Genomic DNA, 25,229 nt, shown 5'->3' with positions numbered 1-25,229 from the left:
GGATACTTTGAGAGGATGTTGGTAGAAAGATAATTTCTGCATCAAAAACCAGCTAACAGGGGCGCCTGGGTGGCTCAGTGGGTTAAGCCTCTGCCTTCGGCTCAGGTCATGATCTCAGGGTCCTGGGATCGAGTCCCGCATCCGGCTCTCTGCTCAGCGGGGAGCCTGCTTCCTCCTCTCTCTCTCTCTCTGCCTCTCTGCCTACTTCTGATCTCTGTCTGTCAAATATATAAATAATATCTTAAAAAAAAAAGCTAACAAATTGAAAGTAAGACACAGGTGTAAAGGATACAATCTCAGTATTAATGATGACCTCCAGTCCATTCGGATGGAAAACGCCACTGATATTCATGTTGAACTTGTCAAACTTGTGGATGGCCTGTGCAGAGCGGACATCCCAGAGGACGCCATCATTTAAGACAAGATCATCTGTAGGATTAAAGGTGGCACAGTTCCTCTTGTAGTTGTTGGCAAGATCTGGGTTAAACAGAGTCAACAGCTTGTTGCCAGTCTGAATATCATAAATCTTTAGAGAAGAAGGGGTGGGAAGAGAAAAATCAGACCAATCCATCCATTGACAATTCACAGAGAAGTTGTGTAAAATATCTCTCCATGCTTTCCAAATCCCACCAAAATCATGAAAGCCCTAATATTATAAAATATCTGAAAAGTAGGAAGACTATACCAATCCAAGCAAAGTTTAAGTGCTTTGGTTCCCATTCAAGGTTTGAAAAGTCTCTTTCCCACAAGAAAATGAAAAGAGAGAATGCAATAGATACAAAAACCCTCTTCTACATCTACCCCTTTCAATAAACAGAAAATGTTTCTATGATTGAAATGGAGAAATTCATATGGATTGACCAATAATTACTCATGAAATACTATTAAAGGACCACTTTTTGAAAAAAGGCATCAATGAAATACCCTTTCTCCTTAAAATCTCCCAATATTTTAGCCCTGCAATATCAGAAGTTCCAAAGTCTACAATGTGCAACCCATGCAGAGACCAGATCTTTCCCATCAGCTTACACATATGCTGTAATATTTCCAATCTTTAAAAAAAAAAAAAATCCTCCTTTAATGTAGGAACAAATAAGGAGACACCACAAGAAAACAAACAAATCGAGATCATGGGACAAGACAACTAGCCTGGTCTCTTCAAAAGTCAGTGTCATGAAAACTGGAGAAATGGTTCTTGGCTTTAAAACATTAGTGAGACATAACAACCAAATGCAATATGTGAATCTTGGCTGGATCCTGGTTCAAAAAAAACAAAAAGCATTTGAAACCAAACATATCAGGAACAATGGGGAAAACTGAGTATGAAATGGATATCAGATGATATTTGGGAATTAGTATAATTTTCTTATATTTGGTAATAGAGTGTGATTATGCAGTAAAATGTCCTTATTGCTAGAATATGCATTCTGTAAGACTCAGAGATAAAATGTCATGATATCTGCAACTTACTTTCAAATGATTCAGAAACACAAACATACGTATTTAGACAGAAAATGGTAAAACATTACACTGCTGAATCTAGGTAGTAGGTATATGCACTACTCTTTCAACTTTATTTATTTTAATATTTTCAAATATTAAAGAGAGAAACCCTCCCTTCACACTCCCATATTCCCCACACCCCCCTTTCCAAGCTACTACACCCCAATTCTGCTTTTCAGCAAACACACTTATAAAATCTGTCTCTACTCACTGTCTCCACTTCCCTGTTCTCACATGAACCTACTCTAATCAGACTGTCACTCTGGTGCACAGAACTAGCTCCTCATGTAGTTAACAGTAAGCTCCATATTATTCAATCAACAGTACCTCTCAATTCTCATCTTACATACCCATCAATAGTTTCTGACTCAGCTGATCAAGTATTCCTCAAAAGAATAATCCCTCGCCTTCTGTGGCACATCTTTTTCCTAAGGTCTTCTCTCTTACTGGCCATTCCCCCTGGTCTCCTTCCCAAGTCCCTCCTCATGTGGCAAATCTGAAATATTGGCACATCCCAGGACTGTCCCTACAGTTCTCTTCCCTAGCCTCCTTAATGATCTCATCCAGGTTCATGGCTCTAAAGACTATCGACATGTAGATAACTTCTGTATTTGTATCTCCTATCCCAGACCTCTCTCCCGAACTCCCATTTTGTATAGTCAACTGCCCATTCCCTACTTGAATGTCTAATAGAATAACAAACTGCATGTGTCCAGAATCCCAGGGCCCAGCTGTATCACTTCTCATCACCTGTGCCATGACCACCTGGGCCCAGCCCCCCTGCAGCCCTCACATGTGTGCTGACACAACATCCTAACTGGAAGGCCTGCTCTTGCTTCTCAAGGCCTGCTCTTGCTTCTCTCACAGAAGCCAGGATCACACTTCAGGAACTTTACATCTAATCATGTGTCCTCTGCTCACCCTCCAGTATCTGCATCTCAGAGGAAAAGTCAGAGGTCCTAACAACACCCTGTAAGATGCTACTATGATATGTGTCGCCCCCTTTCCCAACACTGACCTGTTCTCCCCTCCTCTCTCTCCCACCTCCCAATTAAGGGCTTTTCCCTTGACATTCCCTGTATCTTAAAACACTTTCCTCCCAAACAGCTACATGACACCCACACTTCCTTCAAATCACCCAATCAGTGATACTGATTATCCTAGATAAAACACACAAGCCCTCCACACCACCACCGCCACTTCCTACCTCTTACCCTGCTTCTTTTGCTTGGCAGCACCGACATCTAACATACCATATATTTGCTTCTCTATTAACTGTCTCCCCGGTGAGGCTTCATAGAGGCACGGACTTACATTTCACCTAAAACTAAGTATTTGAAAATAACTGCTATGCTAATGACATCTCTCCCAAGTTGCCAGATTAGTTCATGTTTGGTCCCATGTAGCTTAGAATTACTTTATTACACTGCTAGATTCTATTTAAAAAAATATCACTAGATAATTTGTTGTTGCCCTTAGGACTGTCCTTCAGTCCAGAAGCTTTGAGTACAAACAAATGGGCATAATTAGCTTGAAAGCAATGGATTCTTAAGTACTTACGTGGGCAATGTCTCCTTTTGTACCTATGACCCGATCCTGAGAATGCTTACTGAACTCAACATAGTGATCTTCTGTGAAGGAATGCCTATAGACAAACAATAGAAGTACCTAAGTGATGGACCCTTAGAACATACTCAACTGACTGAAAATAAACATGATTCTCACCCTGCTGCCTGACCATACCCATCTGAGGATTCCCAACAACCAAAGAGGAAAGACTGTATACTTAAGATTAAAAAAAAAAAAATTTCCTCCATGTTTGACCAAGAAGATCCAAAATAATTAATTGTAAGTAATTAACAGGAGTTACTTGGTTTAAAAAAAAATGGCTAATAGGCCACACATGTCTTTGAAACATGCCCCAGCAAAAAGTGCCACTATCATATGTGAACATGAGAAAATACACAAATGTGCCATTCTGGATTAGTGAAGGGTCAGTTGTGTGATGGGAGTGGTAAGAATACTTGTTAAGAATATCCTGGAACTAAAAAGGATACAGTCTTATTAAACATAAGCCACAGATGAGGAAGAAAGAAATTAGCAATAACTCACAGCATTCATCTTTTCCCAAAAGGCTTCAAGTTGAAGAATTGGATGAAGGGAATATAAATTAGGTAAATTGCAGAACAGAAAGACTAAAGTTATAAAAGTAGTTACATACTTCATATCAAATACTGATTTCATTCCCCAAAGTGCAGACAGAGGCTGGCTCCAAGTAGCAGATGTCAGGAGTAAGGAACCATCCTAAAAGAAGGAGGAGGCCCACAGTGGGTAATCACATATTTATATAAAGGCTATTTGCCCTTAGCATTTTAAAATACAAGCTTAAAAAATATTGTCATATCATATAGAAAATAGAAAAGCTCCAAAGAACCAAGAAATGGTTGAAGCTGCTAGAATTTAAGTATGTGCACATGCAATGTCCTAAAAATACCTGAATTTTAAAAAAATACTAAATTCTCCTGACCTAGTAACAAAAAATACAATAGTTCCAAGGGTAGGGGAAGAAAAAACTTGGAAAGATATCAAAGGTGGTTCCTCCTTTCTTTTTTTTTTTTTTTTTTTTTTAGGGGAGCTTCTAGAATGTAATTTCAGAAAGGAGGATGGACAGGAAGGGGGAGAGGGCCAGGAAGCATGTGCTGTTATCCTCTTCTCCCTCCCTCGGGGGCTCCCTTAGGGCCACCTGAGCCAGCCCTGCGGCTCGGACAGCGCTGCACCCGGCCCCGGGTAACAGCGAGAGGGGGGCATGAAAGCCAAGCCGGGCTCGGAGCGCTGAAGCGCAAAGCTGGCGGTGTGGTTCCTCCTTTCTTAATATTTGGCCATATTCCTCAGTCTCCCCTCACGTGAAGTATCAGTCAACTGAAAACATTTGCTAGACTTTCTTAGCTTAAAACTCTTAAAATTAAAAAACAAAAACAAAAAAAAAATAAAATAAAATAAAAACTGAGTCTTCTTTACTCGAAAATCAGGAAAATTATCCTTGTCATCTTAATAGTCCTGACTTTTAGAAATAACAAAGGTATCAATTCCATCCACAGAATAATACTAATAAACCATGACCCACTAGAATCCTATAATGCTTTTTTTCTAAAAACTCACAGTACTTTGAAATCTATTCCTGACACAAAAGGAAAACTTCTGTAATCATAGTTGATAGACTCTGTTTCCATCTGAGGCAAATTAAAAAAAAAAAAAAAAAATCACATCCACACACACCTCCCCTTCTTAGAAGAGAATTGGTAAACTTTTACTTGAAGGTCCAAATGGTAAATACATTAGGCTTTGTAAGCCATATGGTCTGTGTCACAACTATTCAGCTCTGCCATTGTAGCACAGAAGCAGCCACAGACCATGCGGATGAGCATGGCTATGTTCCAGTAGAAGTTTATATACAAATAAACAGCCAACCCACAAGCTGATAGTTCACCAACCCATCTAAGAAGAATAAGTGAAAACAACCTGGGGACCCTTACCCTGGAAGGTTCAAGATGTGTGATAGCCGAGTTGTGACAGTTATAGCTGGCCTCCTCCTGTCCACTAAACACATTATAGAGCTTCAACTGCCCAGTGCAGGTGCCAAGCATCAGGAACCGCTCCCGTGCTGAGAATGCACAACAAGTGAAGCCACTCTCATCCTCATTGGCTTCCCTGAACACTGAAATAGGACGGAACCTAAGCAAAAGAGAATCAGAGACAAAGAATGCACAAGGACTCTGAAAAAAAGAAAACTTTGCTAGGATGAAAGAAAAAAACGCAAAGCATTTATATTTCAAATGGGTTCTTCCAAAGTATCACAGTGACCTTCAGTGGTTCATTTCCATTTTAAGCGAGAGAAAAGGACCTCTACTCTCAAATTCAAACAGTAACAAAAATCCCCATGTTTAACACCTGCAATTCCATCATCTTTATATGAGATTTGTGAAGAATCAGAATAGGAGACAACTTGGACCAGCATAAAAACAAGTTTGGGAGTCTGGTTAGGCACAGCATGGTGCATGGGTTCTAAAAAAAATACTAGTTGTAACAAGAACACAGAGTGTCTTAACAACATACAACAATCACACAAGGACTCCATGGTTGGCAAAAGGGGGTACAGCCACATTACTCGTGTTCACACAAAGTGACAATCATTGGTATTTCAGGTCAAGAAATAGTCTGGCTTTCTGGATTCATCACTCTATGCTGGTATCACCCACACACTTTGATTTAAATAGAAGAATCATTCCATTTCCCAAGGAGGTGGCCCCTCCTTACCTGCTAAAGATAAGGTGCCTATCAAAGCATCCGCCATCCACCCCTCCATACTTTGGAAATGATGCCCTGCGGTTTAGCCTTGAGGTAAAGTTTATTGGCGCTTGCCGCCTCTGTTTTGGCTCAGGACACTGATGAGGAGTAAAGAGAGAGAAAGGTGGGCAGGTGGCAACTGGGTTCTTGCAGCGAGCATGCTGCTCTCTAAGATACTCTGTGATGATACTGTCCAGCGTAGGTGGGGAAGGAAGATGTCTGTCCAACTGCTTTTTTATGGCTGGGCTTTGGCTGTAGGCGCCATGGTCCGACTTCTGCCGCAACACTCTGATTTTCCTGCCATTGCAGGGTGATGGCCTCTCTCTGATAAAACTGATCCTACCAATCAAGGGGGAATTGCCTGCATAAGATGGGCCAGGCAAAGCTAGTGAACCCTGGGGGGGCCGTGGCTGAGGATGGGCAGGGGCAGGAGGGGCGGAGGCACCCACAGCAGCATGGCTGCCCAGTCGAGTTGCAATGCCATTGGCGATGCGAGGGGTTCGGGGAAGAGAGACAGGAGAAGCAGCAGCAGTGACTGGGGTGAAGGCAGATGAATGAGAGGCAGCAGTCATGGGCAAGTCAGCCTCTTTCGTCAGCACAGTTGCTGTCTCCCCAAGCCCTTTAGAAATGAGATGGTTTCGTATCAACAGAAGCAGCTCTTTCTCAGGGAAGGAAATCCTTGATTGGGCAACAACATCTGCTTTTTGCAGTCGTGCCAGAGACACGTCAGTGCCAATGAGAAGTGGCTTTCCTGATACTCGTTCAATGAGCTCAGCGGCATACTTGCAGAACTTGACATGGTCACTGCGCTTGTCCTGCAGGACAGGCTCCTTCATCAGCTGCTGGATCTGGCAGCTGCTGAAAAGAGGCAGTTTGCTGATGATCTGCCGGACAGTGCTACTGCGTGACAGGCCCACTAGGGCCTTGCAGGCCAGAGCCCTTATCTGGTCTGCATCGGTGATAGGCATCTTGATGGACAGTAAGGACAGGAGCACCTTGATGCCATTGTTGGACTGGACCACATTCCACATCTTGGCCAGGGTGTGCTCGCTGCTTTTGGGAGTCTGAGGCAGCTTTCTCCGAGGAGTTCCAGAGATAAATTTGCCAATACTGGATATTCTGTTATCTGGGCCACACACACAATTGATGATAATCTGAAGTGCTGACTTCTGAATTTCAGCATCATGGATAAAGAACTCACCCTCAGCCACTCCCAAAATAATGCTGATACCTACGGGGGAGAAATTCAAAACATTTTATATTATTCCTCATAAAACTAACAGCCAACTTCATTGTTCCAGAGTCAAAATGCAGACTTCTATTCATTTTATTCCACTTAAAATTACTATACCTTTTTATTTATTAGAGAACAAGGAATTACTTGAATAAAATATTATCAATTCTACTACACTATATCTTCATGATGCAATACCTCATATGCAGTTGTTAAATAGGGGAATGATGTCAGAAATATGTGGAAGTCACCAAGGGTCATGTGCAATTTTTCCTGGTAAGGGGAGCAAAAATAGCAGGAATAAATTAAAACCTTTAGCAGAAAAGGGAAAAGCCCTCAGCCTGATTGCCACAATGGCATCAGGAACCCTTTCTGCTATATGAAGAAAGTTTAAAAAAAAAGCAGCTGCACACCTCAGGCTTTCTCCCCCAAAGTGGTGGTGCACCCCAAAACCCACAGCCAGTCACACCACTTTGCATGCTCACCTTAGCAGGAGCCATTACCAGTCCTGTTCTTAATAAAGTATATTTTCAAACAAACCATACTTTCCTTTTGTTCTTGTGTATGATAGTTTTTGTCCATTCTGAGTGACTTGCCAATTACTGATTTTGTTAGGGCTTAGATTACAAATCTGCTTTAAGTTTTTTATTGTCTGCCCCAACCCATTTTTCCCATAAACTTTATTTTAACACAAGACCCTGCAAAGTACAAGGTTTTCAAGAATGACTACGTCCCATCATAGCAATGTACCATTCAGGAAATCTGAGTTCACTAACACAACTCCCTTATATAAAAGTGTGCAGCACACAACTTAGATGGGACAAGGCACCCTCCATCACTACTTTCTGTACTAATATTGCAAATTAAGTAAACAGACATGGCCAGAATAGTAAATAAAAACAAATCCAGACAAAGCAATCACAAAAACGAAAAGGTACAACCTACCTACAGTGGAGACAGTGGAGCCAGCCTCATCCAGCACATCCACTGATTCTGCCAACTGGAGCTGGATTTTTGGCACAACAGTGAGAATAGCCAGGACATCCAAGGCAAAGCGCACAGTGTCATTCCTGGACAGGAGAAATAATTACTCAAATGGAAACTAGGATACAGCCAATAAAAACAACAGTTAGAGAGAGAGACACAAAGGATCAGAACTACGTGTGTAGCTCTGTCCCTAGCCATGACATCAAGAAAGGATTTGTAAGTTACCATGATATTACTTCCAAAACAATTGGGATGGGATTTTCACACACAAACTACTAAGATTAAAAACAAAGGATAATCCTCAATGCTGGTAAGGATGTATAAAAACAAACGCTCTCGGGGTGCCTGGATGGCTCAGTGGGTTAAAGCATCTGCCTTTGGTTCAGGTCATGATCCCAGGGCCTTGGGATCAAGCCCCACATTGGGCTCTCTGCTCAACAGGGAGCCTGCTTCCTCTTCTCTCTCTCTGCCTGCCTCTCTGCCTATTTGTGATCTCTGTCTGTCAAATAAATAAATAAAATCTTTAAAAAAAAAAACAACTCTCAAACTTTTGGTGGGAACAGAAATAGGACCCTCTTTTGAGAAAATAATCTAAAAACAGGAAACAAGATTCTTTAAATATGCATAAGCTTTAGCCCAGGAATTTCACCTGGAGGAATCTGTCCTAATTAAAAGTACAAACAAGCATTTATGTGCTATGATGTCCATTATCGCATCATTTAAAATAACAAAAGAATTAGAAAATCTACAAAGACAATACGAATATGTGTTCGTTAAATTATGATACACTTATATGATGAACTACTCTGCAGCTACAGACAGGTGTTTTCAAAGAACTCTAAAGGACAAAGGGAAAGGCTCAGAATACAACATTAATGAAACACAAAACATAAGATATAATTTTATGTTGGGCAATACCAATTATTGGGAAAAAGGTAGAGAATGAAAACTCCCATACCCTCCTGAAAATGATATGCAACATCTACTAAATATGAAATGCAGGTGCCCTACAATCCAGATTATATACGTCATATCCTCAAAGAGACTTGAAAAAGAGGTCTGTGGTACCATTCACTTGATAGCAAAAAAAAAAGAATTAACAAGCACTTAAACGTCTAAACGTCTATCAATAGGATAATAAACTAGTACAGAAATACAAGAGTTCAGGGGCGCCTGGGTGGCTCAGTGGGTTAAAGCCTCTGCCTTCGGCTCAGGTCATGATCCCAGGGTCCTGGGATCGAGCCCCACATCGGGCTCTCTGCTCAGCAGGGAGCCTGCTTCCCTTCCTCTCTCTCTGCCTGCCTCTCTGCCTACTTGTGATCTCTATCTGTCAAAGAAAGAAATAAAATCTTTAAAAAAAAAAAAAAGAAAGAAAGAAATACAAGAGTTCAAATAAATACCACATATAAATCTCAGAAACATAAGGGTGAAAAAAGCAACTGCAAAAGATGCATATAGGATAACATTTATATAAGTTAAAAACATAAAGAAGTACATTATTGTTTACATATACACATATGTATAATATAAAAACATGAAGAGAATGCACTTAGTAAGACTAGTCACTGTGGGGAGGCAGGAAAAGGAACTGAGAAAGAAGAAATGCCACCACGTGCCAACCCTGAGTACTGAGTAGTCTCTGTACCCTTTTGTATTTTGAATTATTTCATTAAAAACGTGAATTTGGTTAAATGCTATGATCTCAATTATGTATACTTACATACATTATGGAAAAAAAGACTGGAGAAATTAACAGTGGCTAAGAATAATTTTCTTTTCTAAGGTTCTGTATATTCTAAACAGAAACAAGTATTCATTTTTAAAAACAAATTTAGGAATGCCTGGGTGGCTCAATCAATTAAGCATCTGCCTTCGGCTCAGGTCATGATCCCAGGGTCCTGGGATCAAGTCCTGCATCAGGTTCCTTGCTTAGCAGGGAGACTGCTTCTCCCTTTGCCTCCTGCTCCCCCTGGTTGTGTTTTTTTCTCTCCCTCTCTCTCTCTCTCTCTCTCTGGCATATAAATAAATAAAATCTTAAAAAAAAAAAACAACTTTTGAAGGATATATTCCAAACATATTTATATTTTCTTAGTAATCCAGATAATGATTTACCACTCAAAAATGTATTTATAATCTTCCTAGTTCTCTATTTAGAGCTTTTATCATTTTCAGCAAAATTCAAGTAAATATAATAACCTACTTTAATACTCTAATAAAACAGTGGCTCACAAAAAAAAAATTTAAAAAAACAGTGGTTCACAAAGTGTGCTTAGGGGACCCCAGGGATCTCTGAGGCCCTTTCAGAAGGTCCTGTGATGTAAAAACTATTTTCATATTAACACTAAAATGTTATTTTCCTTTCTCACTCTCATTCTCTCATGAGTAGATACTGGAGCTTTCCAGAGGCTGGGTCATGTGTGAAGTCACAAAAGAATGAATACAGAAGCAGATATGAGATATTGAGTAAACATTTAAAAACCCTGCCGAGGGGCGCCTGGGTGGCAGTGGGTTAGGCCTCTGCCTTCAATTCGGGTCATGGTCTCAGGGTCCTGGGATCGAGCCCCGCATCGGGCTTCCTGCTCAGTGGGGAGCCTGCTTCCCCCCTCTCTCTCTGCCTGCCTACCTCTCTGCCTGCTTGTGGTCTCTCTTTGTCAAATAAATAAATAAAATCTTAAAAAAAAAAAAAAACACTCTGCCGAAATTATCTGGTTTTATTCTGGAAATTTTTCATAAAAATGCTAAATATGTAATGAGTTCAAATTATTAAGTAAATTCATAAATAATTTTATATTTTCTCAGTTTTATTTTCTGTTAAATATCAATAGATTTAACACAAAAAAGGTCTTTGAGGTTCTCAAAAATTTTTAATACAGTAAAGGTGTCCTGAGACCAAAAAGTTTAAAAATGGCTGCTCTAAAATATCTCCCTAGATTTAATATCCTGACATTTCTCAAACAAGCCATATGCACCCTAAATAAGCCCGTCTTGGCTTTAATGGCAATGGCTAGATAGAGAAAAAAAGGTAAAGAACCACTCTTTATAAACTTTGTTGCTATGTTGTTTCCAGATTCTATCATTTCCAAAATACAATTTTCATTCTTGTACATCATCCTCAAATAGAACCCACCCAACCTCCTGATTCTATCAACTGTCCTTTTCTGAGCCTCATCCTGCTCTGTCTTAACAGCTCTTAACTTAATTGTGAAAATCATAACAAAAGCACAAAATAGGGTTTTTTTCCTATTTAAAAAAAACAGCTTTATTGAGCTGTAATTCACATACTACACAATTCACCTATTTAAAGTGTACGATGTGATGGTCTTTAGGATATTCACAGAACAAAATACAGTTTTATATGAGAGGAAGATAAACATCACATGTGGCTGTTAAGCAGTAGAGAGATATTTAAAGTCCAAATACCAAAAAATATCGAACTGCAGTCTCAAGACAGGACTTCAACCCCACCTCTGCAGCTATTTAAATCATACAACTTCTGAGAGTACAGATGTTGATATCTGCCTATTATGTAGTATTCATCATCAACCATAAACAAGTACTCTATAAATTAAAAATATTATGCTCCTGGGACACCTGGGTGGCTTAGTCAGTTAAGCGTCTGCCTTCTGCTCAGGTCATGATCCCAGGATCCTGGGGTCAAGCCCCGCACTGGGCTCTCTCTCCCAGATTGAGCCTGCTACTCCCTCTCCCCACCCCCAACTTGTGTTTGCCACTCTCTCTCTCTCAAATAAATGAAATCTTTAAAAAAAAAAAGAAAAAAAAATCCTTCTTAATCTAGTTTCTCAGATTCATGCCCAAACTTTCAATTCAGTTCAACAAATGTTTGCTAAGCATATGCTATACACAAACCAACATCAACTTTACCAAAAAGCAAAATCTAATTTCATTTAAAACCGTTCTCTGATCCCACCTTGCATAATAGGTCTTCCAATTACAGGCAATAGAAATAAGCTGCAACAAGAGTTGAACACAAGAAAGCTTGAGGAAGACTTCAGCTGGTTCCCAGTACAGTTGCGCTGGGCCATACTCTATCAAAAATTCCATCATTTCCACAATCTGTTCATGAGTATATGAACACGCCTATAAGGAGAGAAACATATTATTAAAGAACTCTATCACCTGCCCACTAATTCTCCATCACAGTTCAATGGCCAATAGGTTTTAATAAAGCTAAGTAATAATAGCTTTCAAATTCCACAACTGAGTCAACAACCCACATGTGAAATAATGAACATACATGTAACCTTTTATTTATAATCAGACTTACAATACATTTTGCCCCAAATATGACAAAACGTTCGATCTGTTGGTGTACATGTTTCACAGCTAAAGAAAGAAGCACCACATAAAACTGATTTCAATTTGTGATTTTTAAGACATGCAGATATTAATCTATACTCCAAAACACAGCAAGTAAGTTCAAACATGATAGAGAAGTGGAGTAACAGATGTATCCTTTCAGAAAAAAAAATTCCACACAGGAGGAGGTAAAATATCTAGTACTTTTCATAAAAGAAAACCCTTTTATACATACTCCACTTCATCTTTTAGTTCTAATACCCCAGAGAAGTAGCAACTTACAACAGGGAGCAAAACAAGTCCCTGGTACACCCATTTTCAGGTATTCTGCCTCCACACAGTGCAAGTATAATCAAACATCGGCCATCCACATTGGATACTGGACATACCACTGATCGAACAAGTTTCAGGCCTAAGAAACTTAGCTATGGAGAGCTAACAACTTTCCCTTTTAAGACAAGGTTCTCTCACCTTGTATGGGGGTTGAGGATGGACGAGAATGCCACCCTCAGTCCTCTGAAGTGACTGCTTCACTTGTTCCAATTTAATGGCCAGGTGGGCCTCAAAGTACTTGCGCAAGGCCATGCAGGTGTGTTTCCCAGTTTGGCGGCTGGCAAATATTTCATCATCGCTCAGAAGTGCACCCTGGTCTTCCAAATTTAGAATCTCCAAAGTACTGATCTATTAAGAAAGAGATAAAATGGGGCAAAAGGGAAGCAAGGGAAAAACAAAAAGAGAAAAGTAAAAGGAAGAAAAGGATTACAATAAACGTTTATGCTCAACAACACTGACCAATATCGAAGCTTATCTGTCTATACAACATGCTAAGAGTAGCCATATAAAAGCAAACCAGTTACTGGAAATAAACAGTTACTGAAATATTACACAGCTTGGGACGCATGGGCCGCTCAGTCGGTTAAGCATCTGACTCTTAGTTTCAGCTCAGGTCATAATCTCTTGAGTCGGGAGAATGAGCCCCATGTTGGGCTCTGTGCTCAGCAGGGTCCTGTTGGGATTCTCTCTCTCTCCCTCTGTCCCTCCCCCTACTGCACACACAAATCTCTCTCTCTCTAAATTAAATAAATAAATAAATCCTGAAAGAAAGAAAGAGAGAGCGAGAAAGAAAGATTACATAGTTTTTAAACATGTTGAAAGACATTCAGTCACAAAACCGTTGATTTTAGGAAGATCAAGATTATCAACACAACTCCCCTATGAGATTACTATATTCAAAACAAGTCTACAAAGGCAGAGTTCTCTAACCACTTAAGAGGAAGAGAAACTTGTGAAAACAGGGAGGAAAAAAAAACTTCATTCACAAAGAATGACAGGGACGCCTGGGTGGCTCAGATGGTTAAGCATCTGCCTTCGGCTCAGGTCATAATCTCAGGGTCCTGGGATCGAGTCCTACATCGGGCTCCTTGCTCAGCAACGAAGCCTGCTTCTCCCTCTGCCTGCTGCTCCCCCTGCTTCTGCTCTCTCTCCCTCTCTCTCTGACAAATAAATAAATAAAATCTTAAAAAACAAACAAACAAACAAACAATGACAGCAAAATTCCTCCAGTCAGAAGCTTCCTCTCAGGGTACCTGGCTGGCTCAGTTGGTGGAGCATATGATCAAGTCCCACAATGTGTACAGAGATTACTTACAAATAAAATCTTAAAAAAAAAAAGAAAAGGAAAAAAAGCTTCCTCCCCACAATACTACTGAAAGGCAGCAAAGAGAAGCAAGACCCCTATTCCTCACAAGCAGAAGCCACTGAGAACCTCACCAAATTCACCAGACGACGAAGACCATCATAGCGGTCAAAGAGCTCCAACACAGCCCGGAAGGAGAAGCAAATTGAGAAAAACATGGTAGCGTGGCAGCACCCTGAGGCATGAGAACATTCCATTAACCATAGGGTATAGTTCACCACATCAGACAGAACATTGTGGGGATGCATACAAACCTGCAAAAAAATAAATAAATCATAATTTTTAAAAATTTCAGGCAAAGAAACCTTCAAAAGACATAAAATATTCACCAGTATAACTAGGTATCTTTGCAGAATTCAACAATCATTACTGATTCAGTCATTCTGAGTTTAAAGCTTAAAGTTTAACAAATGAAATTCTGTAACAATCTATTCCAAACCTGAAAACCTAAACTTAGATACATACTCAAATCTGAGCTATATTTACTGAGTGCCAAATTCTGCAAATATTTACATCCTTTAATGCTCTCAGGGCTTGGTTCCATAGGTATTAAGTTCTCCCCCTTGAAAGATGAGAAGGAAGAACACCTGGGTGGCTCAGTCAGTTAAGCGTCCAACTCTTGATTTCAGCTTAGGTCATGATCTCAGGGTCCTGGGATTGAGCCCCGCAGCAGGCTCCAAGCTCACCAGGAAGTCTGCTTCAGGATTCTCTCTCCCTTTACCTCTGTCCCTCCTCCCCCTCGCATATACTCTCTAATATAAATGGATAACTCTTTAAAAAAATAAAAACAAAATAAAATTTACTCCAACTACTCATTTCCTTCTTACCCAAAAGTCATTCTGTGAATGAGCTAGAGTGTCTCCCCACCCAATTCCGTTCCCAAACTCTAAATGCACTGGACTTACTCTTTCCATGGCATCTTGGTTGTAGGACAGGTAATACAAGCACATGGATACACCAGTTGCAGCCATAGAAGGACGAGGAATTTCCAGTAATTTCTGTACTCCACCATGTGCAACAAATTCTGTGGCAAACTTGTTGTGGAGCAGGAGAGATGCAAGGTGCTAAGCAAAAAGGACACATGTCATTGTGAAACAATCTAGAATAACCACAAAATCTCTTCACAAAACATTAAATCAAGCTGCTAAATAAAAGGAATCCTCTGAAGTAGACAACCGCTCCCTCAAAACAGAAGTAAAACTAGTACTGCTTAAGGGAAACAAAAAACCCAAAGAACTCTTAAGATTTCTTAACATTCCCTTCTAATACCAAAGGTTTTTGTAAAGGTGAAAAATAAGAAACGAAAAATACTGCTATAAATAATAACATAATTCCATTGCCACTTTATTAGTACATAGCTTCCCTAAAGAATTTTTAACCTTTCTATTTCAATTCTTTTGAACATAATCAGCTCTATGTTCTAGTTTTGGCTAAGTCACTGACTCATCATCTAATATAATGACAAACTTTGCCTTCTTTTATACTGACCCCTAAATATGTATGACTCCATCTTCAGCAAATTACCAAAACTAGTAAATTTTTGAACTTTATCAGAAGACACCTTAAATTGACCTTTAAAAGTTTGTCGTCTTTAGGGATGTCTGGATGGCTCAGTAGGTTAAGGATCGACTCTTGATTTTGGCTCAGGTCATGATCTCAGGCTCTCATGGGATAGAGGCCCCATGTCTTGCTCCCTGCTCAGCGGGGAGTTTGCTTCTCTCCGTCTCTCTGCCCCTCCCCCTGCTCGCCCTCTCGGGCACTCTCGTTCTTTCTCTCTCTCAAATAAACAAATCTTAAAAAAAAGAAAAGTTTGTTATCTTTAAAGCTTTGTTAACTTCCTGTTTAAGTCCCACTAGCCTCCCCAGGTGGACCTGATCTTCTGGGCAATTTGAAAGGCAGGAAGTACAATGTGAGCAGCAGGCTACATTTGATGACTCTGAACCCAGGCTAATGTGGACAGAGCCTCAGAAGAACTAGAGCTCCCCCTCCTGTTTCTCTTACCAAGGTGTCTTCTGGGTGGTGACAAAAGCACAAAGTATAGACAACACAGAGTTGTCTAGTTGTACAGTACAACAAGACAAGTATGGAATTTGATACAAACCTTGCCAAGGTCAATGGCAAAAACAAAAGGCATGTACCTTCTTCAGAAGTTTTCTCAACACCCATACTCAGACTAATCCTTATATGTAATTTCAAATCCTCTCCCTCTTTACTTTTCTCTGTTACACAAGTCAATCCCCCAAGAAGTAGCTAAACCACATATGGTTTCCCTCCAACCCTTAGGCCACTGAGTGTAGTTTTTCACACGTCACTACCATTAAGTGGCAGTTCCACTGCCAGGATAGGCAGGTGGGAAAACAGAGTAAGCAGGTTCAACCTTTACCAATACAAAGCCTATGACCTAGATCACTTCACTAGTGTAAGCAAAGATTCTATTTTCTTTCCTTATGTTGTATCTCCATTTAAGAGCGGGTTCTTCAAATTACTATTTTAATCCATTTTGTTTCTACTAACTTCAGCACCTATCCCTCTTCGTATACAACTGAGTCTTCCTTTTGAATAAAAGAGTACACATCTTTCTACATTATTTTTTTAAGATTTTATTTGTTTACTTACTTACTTGAGAAAAAGAAAGAGAGCCCAAGCAGGGAGAGGAGTGGGAGCAGGGGGAGAGAATCTCCAACAGACACTACACTGAGTGTAGAACCAACACAAGGCTGGATCTCACAACCCTGAGATCACAACCTGAGCTGAAATAGAGTCATCAGCCACCCAGATGCCCCATCTACATTATTATTTCCCCATAAGAAAGATCTCTTTTGTCATTTTTCCCTATTCACCCTTATTTCATTTTCTTTAATCCCTTATTAAGACTCTGCATGGAAACAGTTGAATAATGAATGACACCCATTATAATTCCTCACACATAACCTATAGATATAGCAACTGTCCAAATCCTTTCTTCCATTATATCCTATTTAGAACAGGATGCTGCACTGAAAAGCAAAACCTTTGGACTGGAGAGAATTCTGACCTCCAGCTTCATTTCATTGTTCAAAATATAATGAATTTACGGGGCGCATGGGTGGCTCAGTGGGTTAAGGCCTCTGCTTTCAGCTCGGGTCATGATCCCAGGGTCCTGGGATCGAGCCCCGAGTCGGGCTCTCTGCTCAGCAGGGAGCCTGCTTCCCCCTCTCTCTCTGCCTGCCTCTCTGCCTGCTTGTGATCTCTCTCTGTCAAATAAATAAATAAAATCTTTAAAAAATATATATATATAATGAATTTACACACACACTCACACACACACACACACTGCATCCACACAAAGAAATATATGTTACTCCACTATATACTGGACCTCCTCCAAATTTAAAATTTCTAGGATCTGAAAGGCAATTTTTCTCATTTCTATTTCATTTCAAAATACTCTGGAACTGTGCTGTCCAGTGCAATAGCCACTGGCCACATTGTGGCTAATTAAATTAAAATTAAGATAAAAATTCAATACCTCAGTGGCACTAGCTACATTTTAAGTGCTCATACAGCCAGTTGCCACTGTATTAAACAGCAAAGACAGAGAAAATTTCCATTAATACTAAAACTTTTTTTTTTAAGATTTTATTTATTTATTTGACAGACAGAGATCACAGGTAGGCAGAGAGGCCGGCAGAGAGAGAGGAAGGGAAGCAGGCTCCCTGCTGAGCAGAGAGCCCGATGCCGGGCTCAATCCCAGGACCCTGGAATCACGACCTGAGCCGAAGGCAGAGGTCTTAACCCACTGAGCCACCCAGACGCCCCTATTACTAAAACTTCTATTGGACAGCACAGCTCTGGAATATCATGAATAAAGCTGTAGCTTTTTTTTCCCCCCTTAAAGTTGTAACTTTTTAAAGAGCCAGAAGGAGCATCACTTCTTTTTCAGAGGTGTTTTCTGGAAACATTTCTCAGGAAGAAGAAACCACCCCTTCCTTTGTACCCCACACATTTTTCCACAACATCTATAAATATCTAAAAGAAATCATAGATGGCCTCTCTTAACCAAACTATAAAGACTTGATTAATTTATCTTAATACTGTAAACAGCACAGAAAGGTACTCTGTTCATGAAGTTACCTGCTTGGTAGAACTGTATGACAGCCACAATGTTATTCATTCAACTTCTATCTCTCCAGTCAGATTCCCTTATTATCATAGTGGGCTAGACTAACCTGCCCTCCCACATTTAGTGCCTCTACAACCTAGGAAATCATTTACCTCTACTGAACTGGGGTCTGCCTCTATTTCTTTTTTTTTTCTTTTTTAAGATTTTATTTATTTATTTGACGGACAAAGATCACAAGTAGGCAGAGAAGCAGGCAGAGAGAGAGGAGGAAGCAGGCTCCCTGCTGAGCAGAGACCCCCCCCCCAACCATACGGGGCTCAATCCCATGACCCTGGGATCACGCCCTGAGCTGAAAGCAGAGGCTTAACCCACTGAGCCACCCAGGCGCCCTGCCTCTATTTCTTTACTCATTTTCTGATTTGTATTTTGTTCACGCTAGATGATCTAACATCACACAGGGCGTGTGTGTATATATATATATACACACACACACATATGGATATGTGTATATATATGTGTATGTACATATATATATAAATAAGAATTCAGAAAAAGTGGTGTTGGCTCAGAGGGGGAATATTTACAAAGTAGTTGGATATAAGATAAGCGATTCCCACATTTAGATCCAGGTTCTACATTAATATTCAATTATTCAATTAATTAAATATTCAACTAATATTCAATCCCCTAGGACTGACCCCTGAATTTCTGTGAAAGAATTTGGTAAGCCTTAGTTTTTTTTTTAACCTAAATAAGAAATTTTCATTTGTTACTATTTTGACAAATCTGGCAACAGAAATGCCCTGAGCAATAAAACCCAGAGATGTTACATACAGAAACACATGGGTGAGTCCATGTCAATAAAACAGTCAGTACATAATATTTTTAAGAATTTTACCCCAAGTGGGGCACTTGGTTGACTCAGTCAGTGAAGCACGCAACTCCTGATCTCAGGGCTATGGGTTTAAGCCCCACACTGAGTTGCGGAAATTATGTAAAAATAGCTTCCCTATGACCCTGCAACTGCACTACTGGGTATTTACCCCAAAGATACAGATGGAGTGAAAAGAAGGGCCATCTGTACCCCAATGTTTATAGCAGCAATGGCCACGGTCGCCAAACTGTGGAAAGAACCAAGATGCCCTTCAACAGACGAATGGATAAGGAAGATGTGGTCCATATACACTATGGAGTATTCTGCCTCCATCAGAAAGGATGAATACCAAACTTTTGTAGCAACATGGACAGGACTGGAAGAGATTATGCTGAGTGAAATAAGTCAAGCAGAGAGAGTCAATTATCATATGGTTTCACTTATTTGTGGAGCATAACAAATAACATGGAGGACAAGGGGAGATGGAGAGGAGAAGGGAGTTGAGGGAAACTGGAAGGGGAGGTGAACCACGAGAGACTATGGACTCTGAAAAACAACCTGAGGGTTTTGAAGGGATGGGGGGTGGGAGGTTAGGGGAACCAGGTGGTGGGTATTAGGGAGGGCACGTATTGCATGGAGCACTGGGTGTGGTGCAAAAACGACGAATACTGTTACGCTGAAAAGAAATAAAAAAATTTTTTTTTAAATTATGTAAAAATAAAATCTTAAGAAAAAAAAAAAAGAATTTTACCTTAAGGGCCTCAAACGTAAGCAGGACATCATTAGTCTGTTTCAGGTCAATATAGAACATCATCAATTCCCGTGATCCAAGTTGCATGAAAATGGGAAGTAACTGAAATGAAGACAAAAATAAATCTTAACACTGGCTTTATTTTTGCGTATTTCCTATTCCATTATGAGGACAAAAGATTTTTAAAAATGAGGTACCTCTCCCTCCTTTAGAAAACATAAACACTTTTATCAAAAAAGACCTGCATCAGAAGTGACCTAAGACTATCAATGGCATAAGACTTCACCAGTTTGGGGCAAAGACTCTTCTGTGTTATAGTTAAAGCACATCAAAATATAAAATGCTACCATAAAATATCTCAGAAGTAAGCACAACAGTCCCAAAGTGTGAACGGTATTCTTTCCAATAAGCTCACCTCCTGATATTCTCCTAGGGGGGTCAGATACTGGAGAATAAGCCGCTGCTCAATAGCAGGAGTCATGGGATAAAGGGTATAATTGGTGCCAATCACCCAAGGCGACATTTCTGACCAGCTGCTATTAGACAGCTCAACAAACATGCGATCTGGATCAGATGTTGAGAAACCTAACTTCTGCTTGGCTTTCCTAAAATTCTCTCTGTCACCCTGTTTTGCTGCCTTATTTTTCCTCAATCCTCCTTCTTCGGGTTTGGCTGCTGAGTTCACTCTACTACTGGTCTTGTGGCCTGAATCAAGATGAAAGGAGATCTCCATGTCTCCAGAGGCTTCCTCTTGTTCACCATCCACCACATCTACAGCCATGTCACCATAGTCCATATCCACAGCTTCTTCATCTAGAGGCAAAAGAGGTTCAGAAGAGAGCTTTCGTGGGCTGGGACGCTTGCTTTCTTGCCGCAAAGCCACTTCCTGAAGCTGTAGCTCCCTCAGTCTGCGAAGTACTATTGCCACCTATCAACAGATGTTGGAATAAAAGGCTTTATTTCTTCTGCATCTTAATTAAATGATTCTTAATAAATAAATCTTATTTCCATTTTAAGGACAACTAAATCCTCAGGCAGTTACCCCAATATTTGGAAATGGTAAAGATCTGATCAATATTTTTATCTGATTTCTACAGCTTTATAAAATAAGCAATAGCTAAAAGTCTCATTCCTCATAAAATATCCCAAAAACCCAAACCACATTTGCACATCACACATCATTCACAACTGATCTATCTGGATCAAGCTACGCTGGACCATCAACACCTGAAGAGGCAGACACCAGACATATCCATGATTTTTTTAAAATGTCTTTGAAAATAAAACATGAAGTATGTGGGATTTAAGAAACAAAACAGATAATCATAGGGGAAGAGAGGAAAAAATAAAACAAGATGAAATCAGAGAGGGAACAAACCATAAGTGTCTCTTAATCATAGGAAACAAACTGAGAGTTCCTGGAGGGGAGAGAGATGAAGGAATGGGGTAACTGAGTAATGGACATTAAGGAAGGGGGGAAAAAAAGAGTTTATTTTACTTTATGTAAATTATACCCCAATAAACCTGACTTAAAAAAAAAAAGTTTCTCAAACTTGCACCTGTTGTAAACTATATTGTTAGACACTGCCACCAATATAGTTACATAATCTATTTTTCAAATTCACCGCTTTTTCGTTTTTTAAGTACTTATGTAGTATTTAATATGTAGTATTATGCTCAGTTTAAAAAAAAAAAAAGAGAGAGAAGTTATCTGTAATTTACTTTGAACTACATAAAAAAAAAAACCGGAATGGTGGATGAATAAGAGGAAAAGTGGATGGATGGATGAATGGATGGGTATACAGTAAGTATAGTAAAATGTCCACAAATAATTTAAGTGGTACGTATATAGCTGTTCTCTGTAAAATCCTGTTTTGCTGTATGTTTGAAAATTTTCATAATCCAAATGTTGGGAAAAGAAAGGGAATGGTACTTATTCTTTACCAAGTATAAACTATCGTGATCCTCGACAGAATGAAAAATGGTTATTTTCAAGTTAAAAAAAGTAAAATTGGGGCGCCTGGGTGGCTCAGTGGGTTAAGCCTCTGCCTTCAGCTCAGGTCATGATCCCAGGGTCCTGGGATCGAGCCCCGCATCGGGCTCTCTGCTCAGCAGTGAGCCTGCTTCCTCCTCTCTCTCTGCCTGCCTCTCTGCCTACTTGTGATCTCTGTCAAATAAATAAATAAAATCTTTAAGAAAAAAAAAAAAGTAAAATCAAAACTTGTAAAAAGTAATCTCGAAATGTCGAAATTATAGCTACACTCCAATACAAGGTAATGAATAAGATCTACCTATTTGAGTTCAGGTACCAAGAAAGAACTTGCAAATACTCTCCCATCTTATACAGAAACTAATTCTAACGTAGTCCTTACCAGCTGTGAATTCTCATCCCTATAGTTGGCAGCAATATCTTGATTCTCCATAGCACCTCCTAACAATCCAGTAGAATATGTCCTCAATGGCTGATCAGCCTCTCGGGCCCATTTGAAAAGATTCTCAACAATTCCCTCCTATAGTAAAGGAAATGAAATAGTACAGTTCAACAAAGACCATTTTCATATTTAAAGATAAAAGCAAAGATTCCAGTCTCATGAAAAAATTTAATAAAATATTTCAGTGTTGCTCGTAAGATTAAAAAATGCAAGTAAGCTAAGTGTCCAAGTGGTTTAGTTAAAATAGCTGTGCATCTGTGAAAAAGATTCCTATTTAGCCATCAATAATCACATAATATAGCCCCACTTTAGATGTTTAAGACCCAAAATGTTCAATAATCAAGTAGGGAGCACTAAAAATTCTATGTCCTTCTTTGAAGTTCATAATGTACAATTAACATTATTAATGAGAAGTTATCCACCAAAAAGTACTTAACTCCACATATCCCAAAATTATTTTTAATGAGTTAAGAAATAATACAAACATGTACAGTCCAAAGAAAATGAAAAGCACCCACGATCTACCACTGAACTTGACAGAGACCTTCCATGTGTTCCTCCTTGTACACCTGTATCCTCCCTCCCCAAAAAGTACCTACAGTTACTTAATTTTAACAATTTTCCTGTTAAACTTCTATTAAATGTTACATACTCTGAACCGTATAAACCACATGGTACCATAAGTATTTTTCTGCAACTTATTACTCAACATTATGCTTTTTACACTCACCTATAGTTACATGTAACCGTCACAAAGAGCATTCAACATAAAATAGCCTTTACACATAACTTATAATTTCTCATAACAATCTGATATGATTGCATAACTATTTGCAGAAGAGAAAACCAAATCACAGTAAGTTTAGGTAACATGAGTTGCAGAGCTGGGGTCTGATCGCTGGCAGCGTACCTCCAGATGTTCTTACTGCTATTTTGTTAGTTTAAGCAACTACAACTATTTTTGTACAAGCATGTCCCTAGGGTGGACATGTAGGATCTGAACTGCTAAATCACAGGATATGTGCATACTCAACTTTACCAGAGGGTGCTAGGCTATTTTCCAAAGTAACTGCAACAATTCACAATTCCACCAACAGTGAATAGTTCTTTTTTTCTACATCTTTACCAAAACCTGGCCACTGTCACAATTTTTATTTTCCATAGTCTGGTGGGTATAAAAATAACATTGCAGGGGTACCTGGGTGGCTCAGTCGGTAAAGTGTCTGACTCTTGATTTCAGCTCAAGCTACAGTCTCGGGGTCATGAGATGAAGCCTCATGTTGGGCTCCACACTAGGTGTGGAGCCTGCTTCAGATTCTCTCTCTCCCTCACTCCCTACCCCTATTCACCCCCATCCCCACTCATGTGCTCTCTTAAAGAAAGGAGGGGGGGGACAATGCATTTATTTGAATTTCCTCATTAAATAAGGTTAGGCATATTTTTTATGTCTGCTGACCATTCAGGCTTCCACTGCTATGAAATACACATCTTTTACCAGTGTTTTATGATAAACACAAGTTCTTACTTTTTATGTAATCAGACTTAACAATATTTTTTTTTAAACTTTGTGCATTTTGTATCTTACTCTTCTCTAGGGTCATGGAGTCATTATCCCATACGTTTCTAAACATTTAATCTCTTTTCAAAAAAATTAACACTGAAAAGTACATTTTGAGAAATTTGTTTTTAAATATTTGACACAAAGGGCACCTGGGTGGCTCAGTGGGTTAAGCCTCTGCCTTCAGCTCAGGTCATGATCTCAGGGTCCTGGGATCGAGCCCCGCATCGGGCTCTCTACTCAGCAGGGAGCCTGCTTCCCCTCCCCTCTGCCTGCTTCTCTGCCTACTTGAGATCTCTCTCTCTAATAAAATATTTGACATGAAAATATATTTAATGTATATATTATATATTATATTCTATTATTATATATTCTATATTATATTATTATATATTATATATATATTAAAATATATTCAATAGCCTTTTATTTCCCCTCTTCCCAAACAGTCTAAGAACCTTAAAATACGAACTCCAACGAGCTCCTATCTATATGTTACCCAGAATTTTTGTCCCCGCTTTTGTTTATTTGGTCAATACTTCTATGTTTACAGAGGTACTCTGAAGACATTTTCTTCTATTACCCAGCCTCTATTACTGTTGTATCAGAGTTTGCTCTGTTTGATTATTTGTAGGAATCTTTTTTACTCTGGTTGCTTTCAAGATCTCCTCCGTCTTTGGTATTTCTTTTGGCCTTCCTGAATCTTGAGTGGACATGTGTTTCATTAATTTGTAAAATTCTAACCTCATCTCCCTGAATACTGCCTTTCCCTTTTCTTTTCTATTCTCTCCTCCTAAAACTCCTTTTAGATACACTTTGAACTTTCTAATTCTAATCTCTATATTTCAAATTCTTTCCTATTCTTCAGCTCTTATTTCTAGAGGCTTTATTATTGGCTATCCTATCAGATCTCCCAGTTCACTAATTCTATCTTTAGCTGTGTCTAAACTTAACTCTAACTCATCTACTAATCTTTTAAATTCAGGAACTCTAATTTTTATACCCAGTAGTTCTCTGGTTCCTTTCCCAAATGGCCATTCTTCCCCACAGTCTTGGACTTTAAGAGTTCTGATACTTGGGGTGCCTGGGTGGCTCAGTGGGTTAAAGCCTCTGCCTTCAGCTCAAGTCATGATCCCAGGGTCCTGGGATCGAGCCCCACATCGGGCTCTCTGCTCCATGGAGAGCCTGCTTTCTCCTCTCTCTCTCTGCCTGCCTCTCTGCCTACTTGTGATCTCTGTCTGTCAAATAAATAAATAAAATATTTAAAAAAAAAAAAAAGAGTTCTGATACTTGGGGCATCTGGGTGGTTCAGTTTGTTAAGTATCTGCCTTCACGTAAGGTCATGATACCAGAGTCCTGGGATTGAGACTGCTCAGCAGGGAGCCTGCTTCTCCCTCTCTCCTTGCCCCCAACTTGTGCTTGCTCTCTCTC

At 39.6% G+C, this 25,229-nt stretch overlaps 1 protein-coding gene across 2 annotated transcripts in view; it reads right to left on the bottom strand.

Annotated features, from left to right (window-relative positions):
- Positions 1–25,229, bottom strand: part of DCAF1 (DDB1 and CUL4 associated factor 1) — a 75,933-nt gene that overhangs the window by 23,988 nt on the left and 26,716 nt on the right. For both annotated transcript variants that reach the window (XM_080820772.1, XM_080820771.1), the window contains 13 exons: positions 22,181–22,318; positions 20,224–20,736; positions 19,809–19,910; positions 14,987–15,145; positions 14,156–14,335; positions 12,857–13,066; positions 11,997–12,166; positions 8,027–8,151; positions 5,818–7,078; positions 5,037–5,235; positions 3,725–3,807; positions 3,064–3,148; positions 293–526 (listed from right to left, as the gene is read on the bottom strand). In XM_080820772.1, coding sequence (XP_080676898.1) covers positions 293–526; positions 3,064–3,148; positions 3,725–3,807; positions 5,037–5,235; positions 5,818–7,078; positions 8,027–8,151; positions 11,997–12,166; positions 12,857–13,066; positions 14,156–14,335; positions 14,987–15,145; positions 19,809–19,910; positions 20,224–20,736; positions 22,181–22,318 — 3,459 coding nt within the window. The remainder of the gene's footprint in view (positions 1–292; positions 527–3,063; positions 3,149–3,724; positions 3,808–5,036; positions 5,236–5,817; positions 7,079–8,026; positions 8,152–11,996; positions 12,167–12,856; positions 13,067–14,155; positions 14,336–14,986; positions 15,146–19,808; positions 19,911–20,223; positions 20,737–22,180; positions 22,319–25,229) is intronic.

Source organism: Martes martes, assembly GCF_963455335.1.
Source record: "Martes martes genome assembly, chromosome: 1".
In the NCBI taxonomy this organism is placed as follows: domain Eukaryota; kingdom Metazoa; phylum Chordata; class Mammalia; order Carnivora; family Mustelidae; genus Martes; species Martes martes.
This window is presented reverse-complemented; position numbering and strand designations above follow the sequence as displayed.